This window comes from Gopherus flavomarginatus, chromosome 19, assembly GCF_025201925.1.
Source record: "Gopherus flavomarginatus isolate rGopFla2 chromosome 19, rGopFla2.mat.asm, whole genome shotgun sequence".
NCBI lineage: Eukaryota > Metazoa > Chordata > Testudines > Testudinidae > Gopherus > Gopherus flavomarginatus.
The window spans coordinates 2,383,027-2,403,431 of NC_066635.1; the positions used below are offsets into that span (position 1 = coordinate 2,383,027).

A 20,405-nucleotide genomic window follows, 5' to 3' on the forward strand; every position below is an offset into this window, starting at 1 on the left:
CATCAGTCTGTTTTCTTTCTAAAAGGTGAAATCCGTGTTGATTAAGTTTATCAGTTTGGCAAATTCTCACTGCTTTTTCCAGATTTAGATCTGGCTCTTCTAACAGTCTTTTTTTTTAACACTGATATTTTGATGGGCATCACAATTTGATTTCCTATCATTGACTCAGATTGACCCTGGAAATTACATGTCCGACTTCTTATCTTTACATCTGTTAAAATTATTCAGAAGTCTCTTCCTCCATTTGATTTCTCTAGTGGAACTGAAATCTTTCAAATGTTTCATTTCTTTCTGGTAAACAGCATTTTTTTAAAGAAAAACTCATGGCTAGCTTGTTCCCTAACGTTAAGCTGAAATGAATTATGTAACAAAATTGCTTCAGTACCTGCAATACTCCAAAAGATGACAATCTTTTGTTCATCTTCCTAGTGAGCAGATCCCAGTGTCCTCAAAAATTAATCAAATTCTTGTTTAAACCTTTTCCAGTTTCTGCAGCATTTCTGAACTTTTTTTTTTTAAAAATGTGAGTACACTTAATTGATCCATCTTATTTCATTCAAACCTAAGGTGTTTGTTCATGTGTTTTTCAGTTCTTCCAATCCCCACCCCCTGAGACTCCTGTTCAAATCCCTTTCCCCCTTCTGGCAGAGGGGGTATTGAACCTGAGTCACCCACATCACAGGCCAGTGCACTGACCCCTGGGATAAAAGCTGTAAGGTGGCAGTGGCACCACTTCCTCCTCTGGCCGTTTTGTGGGGAGTGAGGCAGGTTCCTGTCTCATTCTCATAAGGAACCCCTTGGGCTGCACATCCCTGTTCAGGGACCAGTAACCTCCCTGCAGCCCAGACTAGAGTGACCAGATAGCAAGTGTAAAAAAATCGGGACACGGGGTGGGGGTTAATAGGTGCCTATATAAGAAAAAGTCCCTAAAATCAGGACTGTTCCTATAAAATCAGGACATTTGGTCACCGTAGCCTGGACTTAGGCACCCACCTCTGAGAAAGGGCTGTGGCTTAGGATACACCTCCCCCATTGGCTATCCCCACCTAGCATGCTTTTGTGGCTTTTGTCCCTCTCTCTCCATGTGTTATACAGGAAGCATGGGCGGGGGATGCAGGCTGAGTGGATGGCAGTGTGTTCCAGGGATTTTCAAGCCACCTACAATTCAGCGTGGCAATGCTTAGCACTCTTTGTGGATTCACCAAGGCCAAGTCATGCCTGACTAACCTAATTGCCTTCTGTGATGAGATAACTGGTTCTGTGGATGGACGGAAAGCAGTGGATGTGTTATTCCTTGAGTGGCTATGCAGCAGTTCTGCAGAAAAGGACCTAGGGGTTACAGTGGATGAGACTCTGGATATGAGTCGACAGCATGCCCTTGTTGCCAAGAAGGCTAACAGCATTTTGGGCTGTATAAGTAGGGGCATTGCCAGCAGATCGAGGGACGTGTTTGCTCCCCTCTGTTCGACATTGGTGAGGCCTCATCTGGAGTACTGTGTCCAGTTTTGGGCCCCACACTACAAGAAGGATGTGGAAAAATTGGAGAGAGTCCAGCAGAGGGCAACAAAAATGATTAGGGGGCTGGAGCACATGACTTATGAGGAGGGACTGAGGGAACTGGGATTGTTTAGTCTGCAGAAGAGAAGAATGAGGGGGGATTTGATAGCTGCTTTCAACTACCTGAAAGGGGGTTCCAAAGAGGATGAATCTAGACTGTTCTCAGTGGTAGCAGATGACAGAACAAGGAGTAATGGTCTCAAGTTGCAGTGGGGAGGTTTAGGTTGGATATTAGGAAACACTATTTCACTAGGACGGTGGCGAAGCACTGGAATGGGTTCCCTAAGGAGGTTGTGGAATCTCCTTCCTTAGAGGTTTTTAAGGCCTGGCTTGACAAAGCCCTGGCTGGGATGATTTAGTTGGGGTTGGTCCTGCTTTGAGCAGGGGGTGGAACTCGATAATCTCCTGAGATTCCTTCCAACCCTGAGATTCTATGATTCTATGATCCAGAGCTGACAGCTGTGTCCATTATGACAAGGGCTTTGAAACATGGGTGGCTTAGACAGGAGCAGTCATAAGGGCCTGTCTCAATGCTGTAAATGCTGAGGACTGGCATCCACTTGACATTTGTTGCAGGTCAACTTGAGTTAGTCCACATTAAAGTGCCTGGCTCCAGCTCTGCTGAGAATCCAGTGATGTGTTAGCACTTCAGAAGTGAGGTCGCCATGGTGGGATAAGGTTACTCACAGCAAGAGAGCTGCTGCTGGATCCCCACCCTGAACCAATTGACAGGCATTTTCCCCATCCTCCTACTGCTAACCCATGAGCCTGGCCGACTCTGAGTCATCCTGTGCTTTTACCTGCTGTGGGGGCATCCCGCCCACGTAACCTTCCCTTTTACATGCTAACATGCAGCCAGGTTGTCTTTTGTGTTTCCAGCTCTTGTGCAGTTCACCCCGCTCTCTCTCGTGCTCCTGGTTAACAGGCAGTCCTGCCCTGTGCTGCAGAGTGATCCTGGTTTGAGATCCATTGTCCTGTGGAGAAAGAAGCTTTGATCTGGCACATCTGAATGCTAGCCCCCAAGCAAGTGAAGGACAGGGCTCATGGCCAGAATCCTTGCCAGTGCCCCCCCACGCCCTCGGGAGAGGAGCTCGCGGTCGGTTATACACGTTGGCTGGGGCAGCAGGGAGGCAGCAGGTATTAGTGCGGGGGGCGGGCAGGGGTGTTAATTGGTTGGTATGTTTGGAGAAACAGGCACATTAAGGACTCAGCCTGGGCTGTGGGATAGAAGACTGGTCCCCTTTGCGGAGAGCAGCTCCCCTAGCTGTGCCTGAGGGAGGATGGAGAGAATTCCAAAGGGGAAGAACAGGGAAATAATCTCCATCTGTCTCCAGCCCAGCAGGTCTTTCCCACCTAAAATCCGCTCACCCCAGCCCGCCCTCCCAATCTCGCTTTTTTTTCCTTTCACATTTTCCAGTCCAGAGGAGAAGGGGAAAGTGGATGGGGTAGAGAATAGAGAATTCCTCCCTTGTCCAGAGGCAAGGAGATCCATGACTTTGCTCAGCCCGGTGGGATGGGGCTGGTGTGTTCTCCCAGGCCTTTGGGACCACTGCCCACACCAACAGAGCAGGAGGAGGCCACTGCACCAGGGCTGGCTCCTTGAGGCAGGGCTTTGCTGCATCGATACTGATTGCGTGTGTCTGTGACAGTCGGCACTGGCAGGTGTGCAGGCTGATGGTTTGGTGCTGGTGGCTTTCCCGCTGCATGTCGCCACCTGGAGCCTGAGGAGTGGACGCTCGGGCATGCGTCCGTGGGCCTCATCAGTCTGGACACAGCATTGAGTTCATGGCCTCCACTCTGACCCTGGAACAGGAGCAGCTACTAAAACCAGAGTGTCCTATTCCTGCCCTTTACAGGGTCTGCTGCGTCCTCCCTGGAGTCTGAGATGACACCCCCAGGTGGCCCTTTCCAGGTAGCACAGGAATCCACTCCAGTCTTTCTCCTAATCCCTAGCACTGTGTCTGCCTGGCACCAGCCCAGCGAGCATCTGTCACCAGGGATGGCCATGAAAACAGCAGGCTGGAACTCAGGGCCCAGCGGGGAAGGGTTCTGGCTCCACCTCCTGCCTCCTCCCCCATTCTCCTCTCTCATCAATGCCATCTCCATAAACAAAGGGGGAGTGGGGCTGAGGTGGTGGCAGAGGAGTCAGCGAAAGGGAAAGAGTCCGATGGTGAAACCCCACCCCTGCGTGAGTGAGCAGCACTGAGGTAATGCAGCCCAGCCCTGGCTCCACTCACTCATATAAGGCAGCCACCGACACAGGTGCACTCAGGAGTGAGCGGATCCTCTGGAGCTTACACAGACAGCGACAGGTGCCCGCAGGTGCTGCCAGCTAAGGAGTCCCACTCCCTTTCTGCCATTGCCTTGAAAGTACCTAGGGCGTGGCAACATGTCGATGGGGCTGGAGATCGGTGGGGTGGCCCTGTCGGTGGTGGGCTGGGTGGGCGCCATCCTGTGCTGTGCACTGCCCATGTGGAGGGTGACGGCCTTCATCGGGAACAACATCGTGACAGCCCAGATCATCTGGGAGGGGCTGTGGATGAACTGTGTGGTGCAGAGCACGGGCCAGATGCAGTGCAAGGTCTACGACTCCATGCTGGCGCTGCCCCAGGACCTGCAGGCTGCTCGCGCCCTGGTGGTGATCGCCATTGTGCTGGCCATCCTGGGGCTCATGGTTGCCCTCATCGGAGCGCAGTGCACCAGGTGCGTGGAAGATGAGACCACCAAGGCCAAGATCACCATTGTGTCTGGGGTGATCTTCTTGCTGTCTGGGATCATGACCCTCATCCCTGTGTGCTGGTCAGCCAACACCATCATCCGCGACTTCTACAATCCTGTGGTGTTGGAGTCACAGAAGCGGGAACTGGGAGCCTCCCTCTACATAGGCTGGGCAGCTGCAGCACTGCAGCTGTTTGGGGGGGCTCTGCTCTGCTGCTCTTGTCCCCCCAAGGATGAGAAATACATTGCAGGCAAGGTGGCTTACTCTGCTCCCCGATCCACCGGACCCAGCTACGACAAGAGGAACTACGTGTGAGGAAGGCAGCGGAGCACCCCTCCTGCCTGCCCTGATCCATTCATCAGACTGCTCCTGACTTCACTGCCTCCCTCACTGCTCTTTGTAGCCCTTAGGACCCCTGGGGAACATGGCCACCGCTTGCTGCCCCAAGGACAATGGTTGGCTGGCTGCTCACCAGACTGATTGTCATTCCAAGGGCTGGGTGGAGGAGGAACTGCTCCGTCTCCCTCAGGGCTGCTGGCGAGGGGAAGCAAGACCCTGATAAGACTCTCATTTCTATTTGTAGATACTTTGTCTTTGATCTATTACACCCCAGCTCTGAGACACCCTCATCCCCACTGGCTGGAGAAACCCCACTGGGCTCCGTTCCTCCCTCAAACCCAACAGATTCCTCCAGCTGGCACCCTGGCAAACACTCTGCCTGAGAGTCAGGCCCCAGGGCAGGGAGGAGCAGAAGGGTAACTTAGAGTGAAGAGGTATTTGTGCTGAATGTGCCAGCAGCCTCTCCCAGCTGGCACTGGCTATGCCCTGGGTGTTAGGACCCCCTCCTTTTCCCTACCTCCCAGGAGTTTTCTCTGAGGCACGGCTGGGAGCACCCCACCCCACCCACCCTGTCCTTTCTGCGAGGGATAGAGCAGAGGGGAGACACATCGTTCAGAGCAGAGTTGGGAGAGGGCAGAGAGAGCAGAGGAGGGCAGTGGGCTCCATGCCCTGCCCCCAAAGGGCTCTGAGCTCTCTCCCGAGTCATCTCTGACTTACGCCCCACTGCTCTGCGCTGGCCTGTGGGAGAGGTGGGGAACATGCAGGGCAGGTGCCAGGCGCTCACCTACTCACCAAGGAGAGGGCTAAACAAGCCGTATCTTAGTAGTCTAAGCCAAGGCTGGAGAATGGGGGTGGTGCATGGCAATGGGGGGAGAAATCTGGCAAAGGTGTGGAGAGGGTCCTGGGCAGGGAGTGGGGCTGGGGGGATGGGGAGACCCTTCTGCCAGTGAAGCGCTCTGGGTCAATACTGAGCTGGGTGCACCCATCTGCGGGTTTGATGGCTGTGTAAATACAAGTGGTTTTATTGTATCTAGGAGAGATTTTTCACCATGATTTGATTTGTGAAGGAAGCTATTGCTGGGACATGCTGCCTCCTAACACCCGCCTGAGCTGCTGGGACTTATCCTGGGCCATGGAACAGTAGCTGATCTCTTGGCCTCATGGAACAGTTGATCCTTCTGGGGGCCCTGAGGTGGCTTCTGTGAGAATGTGGGGAATGAACAGCCCTCCTTTGCCATGGTGGGAAAGCAGGCCAGCAGACACTGGGGCGGGGGTGTGCAGGGTGATCGTCTCTCTGAGCACCCACCTGCCCGCGCTGGACAGGCTGTGCCCTGTTACATGCTTAGACAGTCATGCTTCCACTGCTTTGTATCGAGTTACATTTTTCAATAAAATTGTCCAGTTCCAGTAACAGCTGAGTGGCATGTCCTTCTCCGGCGTATGAAGCAATGTGCTAGAAATCAGCTTTCCCTCCTCTGGCTGCAGGCTGCAGCCCTGGCTCAAGCTTCTGTCTGGAAGGGCAAGGGTGAAGCGGAGAGCTCAGGTGAAAGAGACTTGTCAGGTCACTTTTCAGTAAGCCCTCTCCTCTCCCATGGGTTCATGCTGCAAGCTCCCTCCACTACCTCCCCAGGCTGGGGCTGAACAGCAGGCCCAGGGGTTTACCTTTCCCCAGGTCCCACCATCCCAATGAGTGACAGAGTGGGATCCCATTCCAATGAGGGGGTTCTTTCCCCATGTCCCCATGCCCTGAGGAGATGCCCAGACACTCTTGCTGCCATGAGCTGATGGGTTAACAGACATTGGAGCAGCAGCTCAGGTTCTGCTCTGTTTACTTTCCCTGCCAAGTATAGTTCAAAGTGTATTTCTTGGCTTGCCTAGGTGGGGACAGGTCTCTTCCCTGTATGGGGGAAGGGCAGGATTGAGCAAGCTGTTATTTGCATTAGCCTGTTGCCAGCAGAACAGTGTGCGTGAGATGGACAGGCCACACCCTCCTGCCCTCCACACTTCACTAGACAGGCAAACACACACACGCCAAGGGTGAGCTCCCCTGGCCTGTGAGGGGAGCATGGAGCTCTGCAAAGGCCCAGCCTGGGCTCCTATGTCGCAAGGGGTGGCAGTGCCCAGTACAGTGGCTAGGATTAGGGGTTCCTGCTCCCCAACCCCTTTCCTCCATGAGGACATCCAGCTTGTCCCGCTCTGTAATCTACCAGAGCTCTTGTAGCTGGGGAAGTGGCCCTACTGCAATGCAGCTTTCCGAATGGAGCTGCTCATGGAGACTCGCCTCCATCCCACACCTGCCACCTCCTCACACCTCAGGAGCCGCAGAGACTATTTCGCCAGGTGCGGAGATCAGGCCCTGACTGGCTATGTCCTTCACCCCGTGTTACCAAGTAGATGTCCCACCCAGGAAGTGACCCTCCTTTGCAAGGCCATGAGGGAGTCCTTCGCGGGGCAGGGGAGCAGTCCAGAGCCGTGCACTCTCTGGGGATCAGACAGAGACTAGCCCTGCTGCCCACCACACTCTAACAGATCTGGCACCCACCTGGCTCTGCTGTCCACAGTACCTGGTAAGTCTGCCTGCCTGACAGGCTCGTTCTCCTAGATAATCAGCAACAAAAATGCTCATTGTTTAGGACAAACTGACCTGGTACGTGACTTGCTGGCTTGAGCTGCACACTGACCAGGTGGGGTTAGTAACCAGCTGGGTCCTGGGCCTAGGAGAGGTGGTGTTCTTTGCCTGACCCCTCAGGGCCATTCCATACCCTGGCGGCTGCAATTGTGGGCCCAGCACCGCCCTGGCCCTTGCAGTGAACACAAAAGAGACAATTCAGGTGGCGTGGCAGGGGCAGACCCAGACCCACTAGCTCTCCAGCCACAACTCTGCCACTGCCCTTTTTAACTTTCCGCTGAGGGCCACAGGGCTTGTCCTCTCCCAGAGAAAACTCAGGACACTTGTGTCTAAAGCATGGACCCCACTTGCTCATCTCCTGATCTCATGGCTCAGCCTGGGCCCTGGACACCATAAATATTAACTCCCATATGGGGCATACAAGACTCTGCCCTCAGACCCCACCTCACTGGGGGCTGGTGTCCCTCCTGACCACACACACCCTTGCAGTATGTGAGAGCTGACACCAGAGACCCATCCAGCCAAACACACCATGGAGACTCAGCACCACATACATCCTTGCAAGAGGAGACAGAGACCCCCAGGGCTTGACACAGGCTGGAAGGGAGAGTACATGAGTACAGCAAAAGTGCAGATTATTGTAATCCATGTGCACCAAAGAGTCAAGAGGCCTTGCACCATTAAGAGGCATGTCAGCAAAGGTGAAAGACAGGTGGGGTTAGAGATGGAATTTACCTGGGTATTCCCAGACTTCCTGGTGAAATTGTTGCAAATTAAATCTCTTTACACCCTTAGGGTATGTCCACATTGCAATCAGCTGTGTGAGTGCACCCAGTAGGCATGTCTATGCTAGCTTTCATCTAGCTAGCCTGGCTACAGATAGCAATGTAGACATGGCAGCACAGCAACTGGTGCCTGCTAGGAACAGGAGCACGTAACTAGAGTTGCAGGTGGGTTTGTTCAGCCCTGAGGCCTGCACCACCGGATCATCACTGCTGTTTTCAGTCATGCTAGCTAGATGACTTAGGCACCTAAACCCCAGATATAGATCCTATTTTTAGGCACCACTGCGAACCACAAACCTCCACTTGGCTGCCCCTAACCGTCCGTAGGCACCTAAAGTCATGCGGCACCTCCATTTTCAGAGGAAAGCTGCCTCGATGCCTGTATTTCTGCCTCTGGGTATGCACACTGCTGCCTCCCTCTAGGCATCAGGACCCTCACCAGAGAAGACAGGCAGGAGCACTGATGCCCATCTTGCCTGCAAGGCCTGATTTGGTAGGTATGCTACACTGCAATCAGAGGCAGAAATGAACTAGCTTTAATCCAGCAAGCACGGCTCTGGTCAGGACCAATTCAAAATCCAGCTGGAGGAACAGGAGCTGCCTTCCCCAGTATGTTTAGCCCAGTGCTTAGAGCAGGGGTGGCCAACCTGAGCCTGAGAAGGGAGCCAGAATTTACCAATGTACATTGCCAAAGAGCCACAGTAATACATCAGCAGCCCCCCACCCCATCAGCTCCCCATCCTGCCTCCCAGCACCTCCTGCCGATCAGAGCCTCCCCCTCCCTCCCTGCACCTCCCGATCAGCTGTTTTGTGGCATGCGGGAGGCTTGAGGTGAGAGGGGCAAGGTCCAGGGCACGGCAGGCTCAGGGGAGGGGGTGGGAAGGAGTGGAGTGGGGGCAGGGCCTGTGGCAGAGCCAGGGGTTGAGCAGTGAGCACTCCCTGGCCAGTGCTGGGTTTACAGTGGCTCCAGTGGCTCCATGGAGCTGGGCCCATGCTCAGAAGGGGCCCCGGTCTGCTCCTCTTGCACTGTGCCCCAAGACACCGCTAGCTCCCCCCACCTACCACTAGCTCCTCTCGGCCTGCCCCCCGCCTGGCCAAGGGCTCCTCTCCGCCCCCTAACCCCTCCGCCCCTGCTCCTCTCAGCACCCTGGCTGGACCCCAGTGCACCTCGACTCTGGGCAGACTCTGCTTCCCGCCACCTGAGGGGCCCCACCTGTCTCCCCAGAGCTGAGCCGAGCCACCTGGGACTGGTGCAGAAACCTGGCCAGTCCCAGCCAGGGCATAGTCGATCCCAGCCAGGGCATAGCGGGTCTAGGGGGGTTCTGGCCACATGGAGTCAGGGGGTGTTGGGCGGGGGGGCTCTGTGGCGCAGCATAGGCCCACCCCCGAAGGGAAGAGGCAGGCTGGCAGCACAGGGCCGGGCAGGCCACTGTGTGTCTGGCAACTGCTGGTTTGTAAATAGTGTCATTGCATTGGGCGGAGCAGGGCCGCCCCTGTCATGCTCCATTGCCTCTGGCTGGCCCCTCGCTCTGGGGACTGACCTGACCACACCACGCTCCATTGCCTCTGGCTGGCCCCTCGCTCTGGGGACTGACCTCCCCCCACCACGCTCCATTGCCCCTGGCTGGCCCCTCGCTCTGGGGACTGACCTCCCCCCACCACGCTCCATTGCCTCTGGCTGGCCCCTCGCTCTGGGGACTGACCTCCCCCCACCACGCTCCATTGCCCCTGGCTGGCCCCTCGCTCTGGGGACTGACCTCCCCACACCACGCCCCATTGCCCCTGGCTGGCCCCTCGCTCTGGGGACTGACCTCCCCCCACCACGCTCCATTGGCCCTGGCTGGCCCCTCGCTCTGGGGACTGACCTCCCCACACCACGCTCCATTGCCTCTGGCTGGCCCCTCGCTCTGGGGACTGACCTCCCCCCACCACGCCCCATTGCCTCTGACTGGCCCCTCGCTCTGGGGACTGACCTCCCCCCACCACGCCCCATTGCCCCTGGCTGGCCCCTCGCTCTGGGGACTGACCTCCCCCCACCACGCTCCATTGCCCCTGGCTGGCCCCTCGCTCTGGGGACTGACCTCCCCCCACCACGCTCCATTGCCTCTGGCTGGCCCCTCGCTCTGGGGACTGAGCTCCCCCCACCACGCCCCATTGCCCCTGGCTGGCCCCTCGCTCTGGGGACTGACCTCCCCCCACCACGCTCCATTGCCCCTGGCTGGCCCCTCGCTCTGGGGACTGACCTCCCCACACCACGCCCCATTGCCCCTGGCTGGCCCCTCGCTCTGGGGACTGACCTCCCCCCACCACACTCCATTGGCCCTGGCTGGCCCCTCGCTCTGGGGACTGACCTCCCCACACCACGCTCCATTGCCCCTGGCTGGCCCCTCGCTCTGGGGACTGACCTCCCCCCACCACGCTCCATTGCCCCTGGCTGGCCCCTCGCTCTGGGGACTGACCTCCCCCCACCACGCCCCATTGCCTCTGACTGGCCCCTCGCTCTGGGGACTGACCTCCCCCCACCACGCTCCATTGCCTCTGGCTGGCCCCTCGCTCTGTGGACTGACCTCCCCCCACCACGCCCCATTGCCCCTGGCTGGCCCCTCGCTCTGGGGACTGACCTCCTCCCACCACGCCCCATTGCCCCTGGCTGGCCGCTCGCTCTGGGGACTGACCTCCCCCCACCACGCCCCATTGCCCCTGGCTGGCCCCTCACTCTGGGGACTGACCTCACCCCACCACGCCCCATTGCCCCTGGCTGGCCGCTCGCTCTGGGGACTGACCTCCTCCCACCACGCTCCATTGCCTCTGGCTGGCCCCTCGCTCTGTGGACTGACCTCCCCCCACCACGCCCCATTGCCCCTGGCTGGCCCCTCGCTCTGGGGACTGACCTCCCCCCACCACGCTCCATTGCCCCTGGCTGGCCCCTCGCTCTGGGGACTGACCTCCCCCCACCACGCTCCATTGCCCCTGGCTGGCCCCTCGCTCTGGGGACTGACCTCCCCCCACCACGCTCCATTGCCCCTGGCTGGCCCCTCGCTCTGGGGACTGACCTCCCCCCACCACGCTCCATTGCCCCTGGCTGGCCCCTCGCTCTGGGGACTGACCTCCCCCCACCACGCTCCATTGCCCCTGGCTGGCCCCTCGCTCTGGGGACTGACCTCCCCCCACCACGCTCCATTGCCCCTGGCTGGCCCCTCGCTCTGGGGACTGACCTCCCCCCACCACGCCCCATTGCCCCTGGCTGGCCCCTCGCTCTGGGGACTGACCTCCCCCCAAAACGCCCCATTGCCCCTGGCTGGCCGCTCGCTCTGGGGACTGACCTCCTCCCACCACGCCCCATTGCCCCTGGCTGGGCCCTCGCTCTGGGGACTGACCTCCCTGCACCACGCTGCATTGCCCCTGGCTGGCCCCTCGCTCTGGGAACTGACCTCCCCCCACCACGCTCCATTGCCTCTGGCTGGCCCCTCGCTCTGGGGACTGACCTCCCCCCACCACGCTCCATTGCCTCTGGCTGGCCCCTCGCTCTGGGGACTGACCTCCCCCCACCACGCCCCATTGCCCCTGGCTGGCCCCTCGCTCTGGGGACTGACCTCCCCCCACCACGCTCCATTGCCCCTGGCTGGCCCCTCGCTCTGGGGACTGACCTCCCCCCACCACACTCCATTGCCCCTGGCTGGCCCCTCGCTCTGGGGACTGACCTCCCCCCACCACGCTCCATTGCCTCTGGCTGGCCCCTCGCTCTGGGGACTGACCTCCCCCCAAAACGCCCCATTGCCCCTGGCTGGCCCCTCGCTCTGGGGACTGACCTCCTCCCACCACGCCCCATTGCCTCTGGCTGGCCCCTCGCTCTGGGGACTGACCTCCCCCCAAAACGCCCCATTGCCCCTGGCTGGCCCCTCGCTCTGGGGACTGACCTCCTCCCACCACGCCCCATTGCCTCTGGCTGGCCCCTCGCTCTGGGGACTGACCTCCCCCCACCACGGCTCATTGTCCCCTGGCTGGCCCCTCGCTCTGGGGACAGACCTCCCCACACCACGCCCCATTGTCCCTGGCTGGCCCCTCGCTCTGGGGACTGACCTCCCCCCACCACGCCCCATTGCCTCTGGCTGGTCCCTCGCTCTGGGGACTGACCTCCCCCCAAAACGTGACAGTTCCCTCCCCAGTTCTGCAAGGAGACTGGGGAGCGGCCGTTCCAGCAGGGCTGGGGCGCTCTATTCCCTCCCCAGCTCTGCAAGGGGACTGGGGAGCGGTCGTTTCTGCGAGGGTGGGGCGCTGGGTTCCCTTCTCACCTCTGCCAAGAGACTGTGAAGTGGCCGTTCCAGCGGGGGCGGGGCGCTGGGGTCCCTTCCCACCTCTGCCAGGGGACTGGGAAGCGGCCGTTCAGGCTGGGGCAGGGCTCTGCCTCCCCTCCCCAGCTCTGCGAGGGGACTGGGGAGCGGGGCACTGGCTTCCCTCCTGAGCTCTGCGAGGGGACTGGGGAGCGGCCATTCCAGCGGGGGCGGGGTGCTGCCTTCCCTCCCCAGGTCTGCAAGGTGACTGCGGAGCGACCGTTCCATCTGTGGTGGGGTGCTGGGTTCCCCCCCCCCAGCTCTGCCAGGGGACTGGGAAGTGGTGGTTCCAGCGGGGGCAGGGCGCTGCGTACTCTCTCCAGCTTTGGCAGGGGACTGGGGTGTTGTGGCTCCAGCAGGGTTGGGGGGCTGGGTTCCCTCCCCAGCTCTGGGAGGGGCCTGGGAATTGGCAGCTCCAGCGGGGCGGGGCGTTGCCTTCCCCAGCTCTGGGTGGGGAGTGGGGAGCGGCGGTTCCCGCGGGGGTGGGGCGCCGGCTCCCCTCCCCAGCTCTGGAAGGGGCCTGGACAGTGGCGGTTTGAGCGGTGGCGGGATGCTGGCTTCTCTCGCCAGCTCTGGGAGGGGACTGGGGAGCGGCCGTTCCTGACGGAGCGGGGTGCTGGGTTCCTTCCCAAGCTCGGCGAGGGGACTGGGGAGCAGCCGTTCCTGAGGGAGCGGGGTGCTGGGTTCCTTCCCAAGCTCTGCGAGGGGACTGGGGACCGTCCGTTCCAGTGGGGGCGGGGAGCTGGGTTCCCTTCCCGGCTCTGCAAGGGAACTGGGCAGCGGCCGTTCGAGGGGGGGAGGGCGCTGGGTTCCCTCCCCAGCTCTATGAGGTGACTGGCGAGCGGCCGTTTCAGCAAGGGAGAGGCGCTGTGTTTCCACATCATCTTTGCCAGGGGACTGGGGAGTGGCCATTCCAGTGGGGGCTGGGCACTGCCCTCCCTCCCAGCTCTCCAAGGGGACTGGGGAGTGGGTGTCCCACCAAGGGTGGGGAGCTGGGTTCCCTCCCCAGGCTTTGAGGGGACAGGGAGCTGCCTTCCCTCCCCGGCTCTGCCAGGGGACTGGGGATCGACTGTTTGAGCAGGGGCGGGACACTAGGTTCCCTCCCCACAGGGCCGGCTTTAGGCCGATTCAGCCGATTCCCAGGAATCAGGCCCCGTGCCTAAGAGGGCCCTGTGCCGAGAGCCGGAGCCACAGCCGAAGCGCGTCAAGCAGCCCCGCTCTCCCAGCTGGAGCTCTGGGCTCTTTAAATAGCCCCCATAGCCCTGGCATAGCGGGGGGCTCAGGGGGCTATTTAAAGGGCCAGGGCTCCAGCTGCCTCTGCCACCCCGTCCTTTAAATAGCCGCTGGAGCCCCGCCGTCCCCATGTATTCTCCAGGGCTCTAGCCGCTATTTAAAAGGTCTGGGGTGGGGTAGAAGCAGGGGAGCCCCGGGCCCTTTAAATAACCCCCAGAGCCCTGGGATAGAGGGAGGCTTCGGGGCTATTTAAAGAGCTGGGGCTCCAGCTGCCTCTGCTGCACCCCCTGCCCTGCCTCCAGCCAGCTCTGCACTCTGTGCCCACAGCTAGCCCCTGCCAAACCCTCCGCCCTGTCTCCAGCCACCCCCCGCAGCCCTGCCCAAAGCCAGCCAGCCCCCACACACCCCTGCCCGCACCAGCCCTGCACACACCCAGCCCCAACCCCCCTGCCCTGTCTCCAGCCAATCCTGCTGCACTCCCCTGCCTGAAGCCAGCCAGTTCTGCACTCCACTGTCTCCAGCCCTCCCAACTCCTGCTGCATCCCCCTGCGGCCCTGCCTGAAGCCAGCCCACCCCACACCCCCATCTCCAGCCAGCCCTGCACCCCTTGCCCTGCCTGCAGCTAGACCCTGCCTCCAACCAGCCCCATGTCCACTGCTGCCCTGCAGTTCCAGGGCAGAAACCCTACATACCTGCTTCAATGAGGGAGGGAGCGAGTAGCTGGGACCCACACATGTGCACACCCGCAGGGAGTGGCAGGGACCCACACATGTGAAATGGCGGTCATTAATAAGCAATCAACAGCATATGTGATGCAATGTACATAATATTTAATTGTATTATTTATATAGTTATGGAAAGTAAATAATACATGAAAGAAATGAAAGGCTTTTTTTTCTCCACTTCGAGGGGACTGAGGAGCTGCTGTTCCAGCAGGGGCAGTGCTCTGCCGTCCCTCCCCACATCTGTGAGTGGACTGAGGGGCCGTCATTCCAGCAGGTGCGGGGCTCTGCTTTCCTTCCCCAGCAAAAACATTTGTAAGTACATCAGAAGCCTGCCAAACAGTCAGTGGGGCCACTGGATGACCAAAATGCTAAAGGAGCACTTGAGGAAGGCTAGGCTGTTGGAGAGAAGCTAAATTAATTCCTTGAATTGGTCTTCACTGCAGAGGATGTGAGGGAGATTCCCACATGAGAGCCATTCTTCTTACGTGACAAATGTGAGGAAGTGTCCCAGCTTGAGGTGTCATTAGAGGAAGTTTTAGAACAAACTGAAAAATTAAGCAATAAGAAGTCATCAGGACCAGACGGTATCACCCAAGAGTTCTGAAGAAACTCAAATATGAAACTGCAGAGCTACTAACTGTGGTATGTAACCTATTGCTTAAATCAGCCTCAGTACCAGATGACTGGAGGATAGCTAATGTAACGCCAATTGTTTAAAAAGGCTCCAGATGTGATCCTGGCAATTACAGGCTGGTAAGCCTAACTTTAGTACTAGGCAAATTGGTACCATTGGAATGATCAGAAACATAGAATAACACATCACGTTGACGGAGATTCAACATAGCTTTTGTAAAGGGAAATCATGCGCCACCAACCTATCAGAATTTTTTGAAGGTGTCAACAATCATGTGGACGGGGTGATCCAGTGATTATAGTGTGCTTGGACTTTCAGAAAGCCTTTGACAGGGTCCTTGACCAAAGGCTCTTAAGCAAAGTAAGCTGTCCTGGGATAAGAGGGTCCTGCAATGGATCAGTAACTGGTTCAAAGATAGGAAACAAAGGGTGGAAATAAAGTCAGTTTTCACAGTGGAGAGAAGTAAACAGTGGGATCACCCAGGGGTCTGTACTGGAATCAGTGCTGTTCAACGTGTTCGTAAATGATTCTGGAAAAGGGAGTGAACAGTGAGGTGGAAAATGTGTAGAGGATATTAAATTACTCAAGATTATAAAGTCTACAGCGGACTGCAAAGGGGTATTACTAAACTGGGTGAGTGGGCAAGAAAATGGCAACTGAAATTCAAATGTTGATAAATGCAAAGTAATGCACATTGGAAAACATAATCCCTATATAAAAAATGATGAGATCTAAACTACTTGTTATCGCCCAAGAAAAAGAATCTTGGAGTCACTGGGGATAGTTACCTGAAAACATCCACTCAGTATGCAGTAGCTGTCAAAAAAAGCTAACAATGTTAGAAACCATTAGGAAAGTTTTAGATAATATGACAGAAAATATCATAATGGCATTATATAAATCCATGGCATGCTCATACTTTGAATATTGTATACAGTTGTGGTCACCCATCTCAAAAAAGATACATTGGAATGGGGAAAAGGTACAGAGAAGGGCAACAAAAATTAGGGGTTTGGAACAGCTTCCATGCAAGAAGAGATTAGTAAGCCTGGGACTGTTCAGTTTGGAAAAGAGATAACTGAGGAGTGATACTATAGAGGTCTATAAAATCATCAACAGAGCAGAGAAAGTGAATAAGGAAGTGTTATTTACCCCATCACAGAACACATGAACCAGGGGTCACCCGACAAAATTAATAGGCAGCAAGTTTGAAACAAACAAAAGGGAGTTCTTCACACAAGACACAGTCAATCTGTGGAATTCACTGCCAGAGCATGTTATGAAGGCCAAAAGTATAACTGGGTTCAAAGAATATTTAGGTAAGTTCATGCGGACAGTGAATCAATGGCTATTAGTCAAGATGGTCATGGATGCAACCCCATGCTCTGAGTGACACTAAGCCAGACACTGGACAACAGAGGATGGATCACTAGATAATTACCCTAATCTGTTCAGTTCCTCTTAGCAGTTGGCACTGGCCACTGTTGGATGACAGGATCCTGGGCTAGATGGACCCTTAGTCTCACCCAGTGTGGCCGTTCTTATGTTCCTACAGAAAAGAGGGGGGCTCATGTAACTGCCTGTGTGCTAGCAGCCGGTGGATTGGGAGAGTTTCCCATGGTGGGCACAGACAGGACTCCCCCCACCTGTGAGCAAGTGGTAGTGATTCACCCCGGACACCTCAGGTAACCCCGAAAAAATTCACAGGAAGCGAACAAGGAATCGAACGCTGGCCCCCAGCTGGACAGAAAGCTGTCTGGACACTACGTACACTGCTGTGTAGTGCTGAGCACATTCTGCTTGCACTTGTTTTGCCTAAGCAGAGCCGAGCCCTAAGGGACCAGCACAGCTCCTGCACAAGATGAGGCATCAGTGATCAGCACTGAGAGGACGGCTCGACAGAAAGCAGGCCTCAGCGTGTAACACAGAGCAAAGCCCTGGTGCTGTGGAGGGACAGAGACCGCTCTCAGGGCTGGTTCAAGCACAGCTTTGCACAGACAAGTACAATGGTAGAAAAATCAATGTAGATGAATTGTTATTACCCCCTAGGTGTCTGCAGTTACAGCATCATTGCTTGGGTTGGATAAGTTCTCCCAGTCTAAGCAACTTAATACCAGGAGAAGTGTGGCCACAAAAAGGGGCTGCGCTGCACTGATTTGTTTACAAAAAAATGTGCAGACAAGCCCTTACTGTGTCCTTCCTCAGACGTGCGCATGTGCACACAAACCCAACACCCCTTCCACTGCTGTGTACAGCAGCTCACTGCACACACCCAGACATGCAGGCACAGGCACACCTGTGCTTTTGATGCAGTTGGTACATCTCGTCTCAGGCCTGGATGCTGAGAGCCGTGACCCCACCACTGGGCTGCACCCTGGTCACCTCCAGCCATTCATCATTTTCTTTGCAGATCCAGATCCTTCCTCCCCGCCCCCTGCACTCTCACACAATCCCATGTCAGGCCAGCTGAGCACAAACAGACTTCTGACAACCAAAAAGCCGGAATCTCCTCCAGCCAACAGCAACAACCCCCCTACCCCCAGTGCTCAGCTATTGTTGCTGTAACTACTCAGAACATGGAGCCAGTCTGGGCAGGAGACAACTTAGCCCAGAAGGACATTTGAATTTGGGGAGAGGCAGACGGACTTAGACTGAAATGGCTCATCTGGCCTTCCCATGGGCAGCTGCCATACAGAGGCCTCACATACTCGTGAGCCCAGCAGCAGCATCTGTGTTACTGGCAGCCTGCCCCCGTTCCAGATAGGGTGGCCTCTCATGCATTCCTGGATTCCAGACATGACTACTTCTGGGGATGGCGTGGAGATACCCCTGCTGGCATGACCTCGCCCCCTCCCCACCATGACCTTGCATGCACCTAGCAGGGGCAGAACAGCACGCTCTTCAAAAGGGCGTTTGCCCAATACAGGACAAACCCACATCTGGCTCTGTCTCATACTGGATGGGAAACAAACCCCACAAAGGCTGGACAGGACAGCCCAGTTCAATACCAGAGGAGAGGCCTGCCTAAGCCCAATGCCGGGCAACACTAGAAATCCACAGATCAAATCCCTCCTTGAAATTAGACGATTTGTTCCTCCATTGCCCATCCTGGAGATCCCCTGAGCCAAGAGCCCCAGCTATGCGCTGGGTACCTGGGCAAAGGTCACAGAGCTAGTCTAGAGTGGCACTGAGCACCCAAGTGGTCATATACGCACAGCCGGCCCAGCCCTGTTCCCTGGCTTATCAGAAGGATCTGAGGCCTTGTCCCAGCTGGTTTTATGGCTTGATAGCCCCATAAACCCTGCCAGGCTCCACCTGTTTACCTGGTTTCTCACTCTCTGCTCGGATCATCAAACCCTAGGAGATGATTAACACAGGCTCCAGCCCCCTCAGAGGGCCAGGCCCACACTAGGTGAGATGGTGGGTAGAAGAGGTGGCACAGCACCCAAGACCCGCTCAATGAGCACCAGCAGGAACTATTTTCAGAGTAGCAACCACGTTAGTCTGTATCCGCAAAAAGAACAGGAGTACTTGTGGCACCTTAGAGACTAACACATTTATTGTAGCATAAGCTCTCGTGGGCTAGAGCCCACTTTATCGGAGCATAGAATGGAACATATAAGAAGAGTATATATATACACACATACAGAGAAGATGCCATACAAGCTCTAAGAGGCTAATTAATTAAGATGACCTGTTATCAGCAGGAAAAAACCTTTTGTAGTGATAATCAAGAATGGTCAATTACAGACAGTTGACAAGAGGTGTAAGGATAGTTATATGGAAAAGGATTCAAGTAGTGTAATGACTCAGCCATTCCCAGTCTCTAGTCAAGCCAGAGCTAATGGTATCTAATTTGCAATACCAGGAACTATTGCACACAAATCCAAAGCCCCATGCCATCCACAAGCTGCCAACTCCACAGGGCAATGTAGGAGAAGGGGGGGAGAGTCCCTAGCTGGGGCAGGCACCTGCCACCACAGGGCTGGAGAAGGAGACTCCTGATCCGTGCAGGGCAGGGAGGGAGAGGAGGACAGGGCAAGCCAGCAGATGGGGGCTGGTGCGGGGCGGCTGTTTCCCCTACACATGGAGAGGAGCAGGGCAGAGGCAGGCTAGCTTGAGGAATGCTGCCCAATAATTCACAGAGGCCATGGCTACACTGGCGCTTTACAGCGCTACAACTTTCATGCTCAGGGGTGTGAAAAAAACACCCCCTTGAGCACTGCAAGATACAGCGCTGTAAAGCCTAAGTGTAATCAGTGCCGCAAGCTACACCCGTAGAGGATGTGGAGTACGTGCAGCGCTGAGAGAGCTCTCTCCCAGCGCTGGCACTGCGACCACACTTGAAACTTTGAAGTGCAAGTGTAGTCATATCCAGAGAAACATGAGACAATGCTGGCCCCTGCAGGGACGGAGCAGGGATGCCTGCCCTAACCCCCACCCCCAGGCCCCACGAGGGGAGGGGGGCTGCCCTACCCCCCCCATTCCAGGCCCCACAAGGGGGGTGCACTAATCCTGTTCCCCTGGGGGGAAAGGGGGCTGCCATAACCCCCCCCACAGTCCCAGGCCCCATGGGGGAGCAAAGGGGGGCTGCCCTAACCCCCCTGGTCCCGGGTCCATGGGGGGGGGCAAAAGGGGCTGCCCTAACCTCCCCTGGTCCAGGGCCCGCAGGGGGAAGGAGGGGCTGCCCTAATCCGGTCCCGATCACCATGGGGGGGGTGCCCTAACAGCCCCCCGGTCCTAGCCCCCACAGGAGGGGCACTGACCTAACCCGCCCTGTTCCAGACCCCACAGGGGGTAAGGGGGGCTGCCCTAAGCCTGTCCCGGTCCCCACGGGGGGACAAAGGGGGGCTGCCCTAACCCCCCTGGTTCTGGACCCCACAAGGGGGGCAAACGGTGGCTGCCCTAACCCCCCCCCCGGATCCTGGGCCCCACAGGGGGGGAGGGGGACTGCCCTAACCCCCCCCAGTCCAGGGCCCCACAGGGGGGCACTGCCCTAACCCCCCCCAGTCCCAGTTCCCATGGGGGGAAAGGGGGGCTGCCCTAATCCTGTCCTGGTCCCCGGGGGGGGCAAAGGGGGGGCTGCCCAAACCCCCCGCGATCCCAGGTCCCACAGGGGGGAGGGGGGCTGCCCTAACCCCCCTGGTTCCGGACCCCACGGGAGGGAAGGGAGGCTGCCCTAATCCTATCCCGGTCCCCACAGGGGGCAAAAGGGGGGCTGCCCTAACCCCCCTGGTTCCGGACCCCATGGGGGGGGAAGGGGGCTGCCCTAACCCTGTCCCGGACCCCACGGGGGGGGCGCTGCCCTGACCCCCCCGGTCCCAGGCCCCACGGGGGGGCGCTGCCCTGACCCTGTCCCGGACCCCACGGGGGGGGTGCTGCCCTGACCCCCCCGGTCCCGGGCCCCACGGGGGGGCGCTACCCTGACTCCCCCCGGTCCCGGGCCCCACGGG

At 57.5% G+C, this 20,405-nt stretch overlaps 2 protein-coding genes across 2 annotated transcripts in view; one reads left to right on the forward strand and one right to left on the reverse strand.

Annotated features, from left to right (window-relative positions):
* The window catches only part of LOC127037470 (claudin-3-like), a 134,986-nt gene extending 129,830 nt beyond the window's left edge, over positions 1-5,156 (forward strand). Inside the window, exons 3-4 of the mRNA XM_050929230.1 lie at positions 1,872-2,694; positions 3,207-5,156. Of these exons, the coding sequence (XP_050785187.1) occupies positions 3,947-4,591 (645 nt within the window). The 5' untranslated portion in view covers positions 1,872-2,694; positions 3,207-3,946 and the 3' untranslated portion in view covers positions 4,592-5,156. The remainder of the gene's footprint in view (positions 1-1,871; positions 2,695-3,206) is intronic.
* An 809-nt stretch (positions 5,157-5,965) lies between these two features.
* LOC127037659 (fibrinogen alpha-1 chain-like) lies at positions 5,966-17,274 on the reverse strand. Its single transcript, XM_050929673.1, has 6 exons — positions 17,249-17,274; positions 12,110-12,138; positions 11,461-11,676; positions 10,867-11,298; positions 9,571-9,840; positions 5,966-6,126 (listed from the first exon to the last, which is right to left on the reverse strand). The coding sequence occupies exons 1-6, from the start codon at positions 17,272-17,274 to the stop codon at positions 5,966-5,968; spliced, it is 1,134 nt and encodes a 377-aa protein (XP_050785630.1).
* Between the last annotated feature and the right edge of the window lie 3,131 nt (positions 17,275-20,405).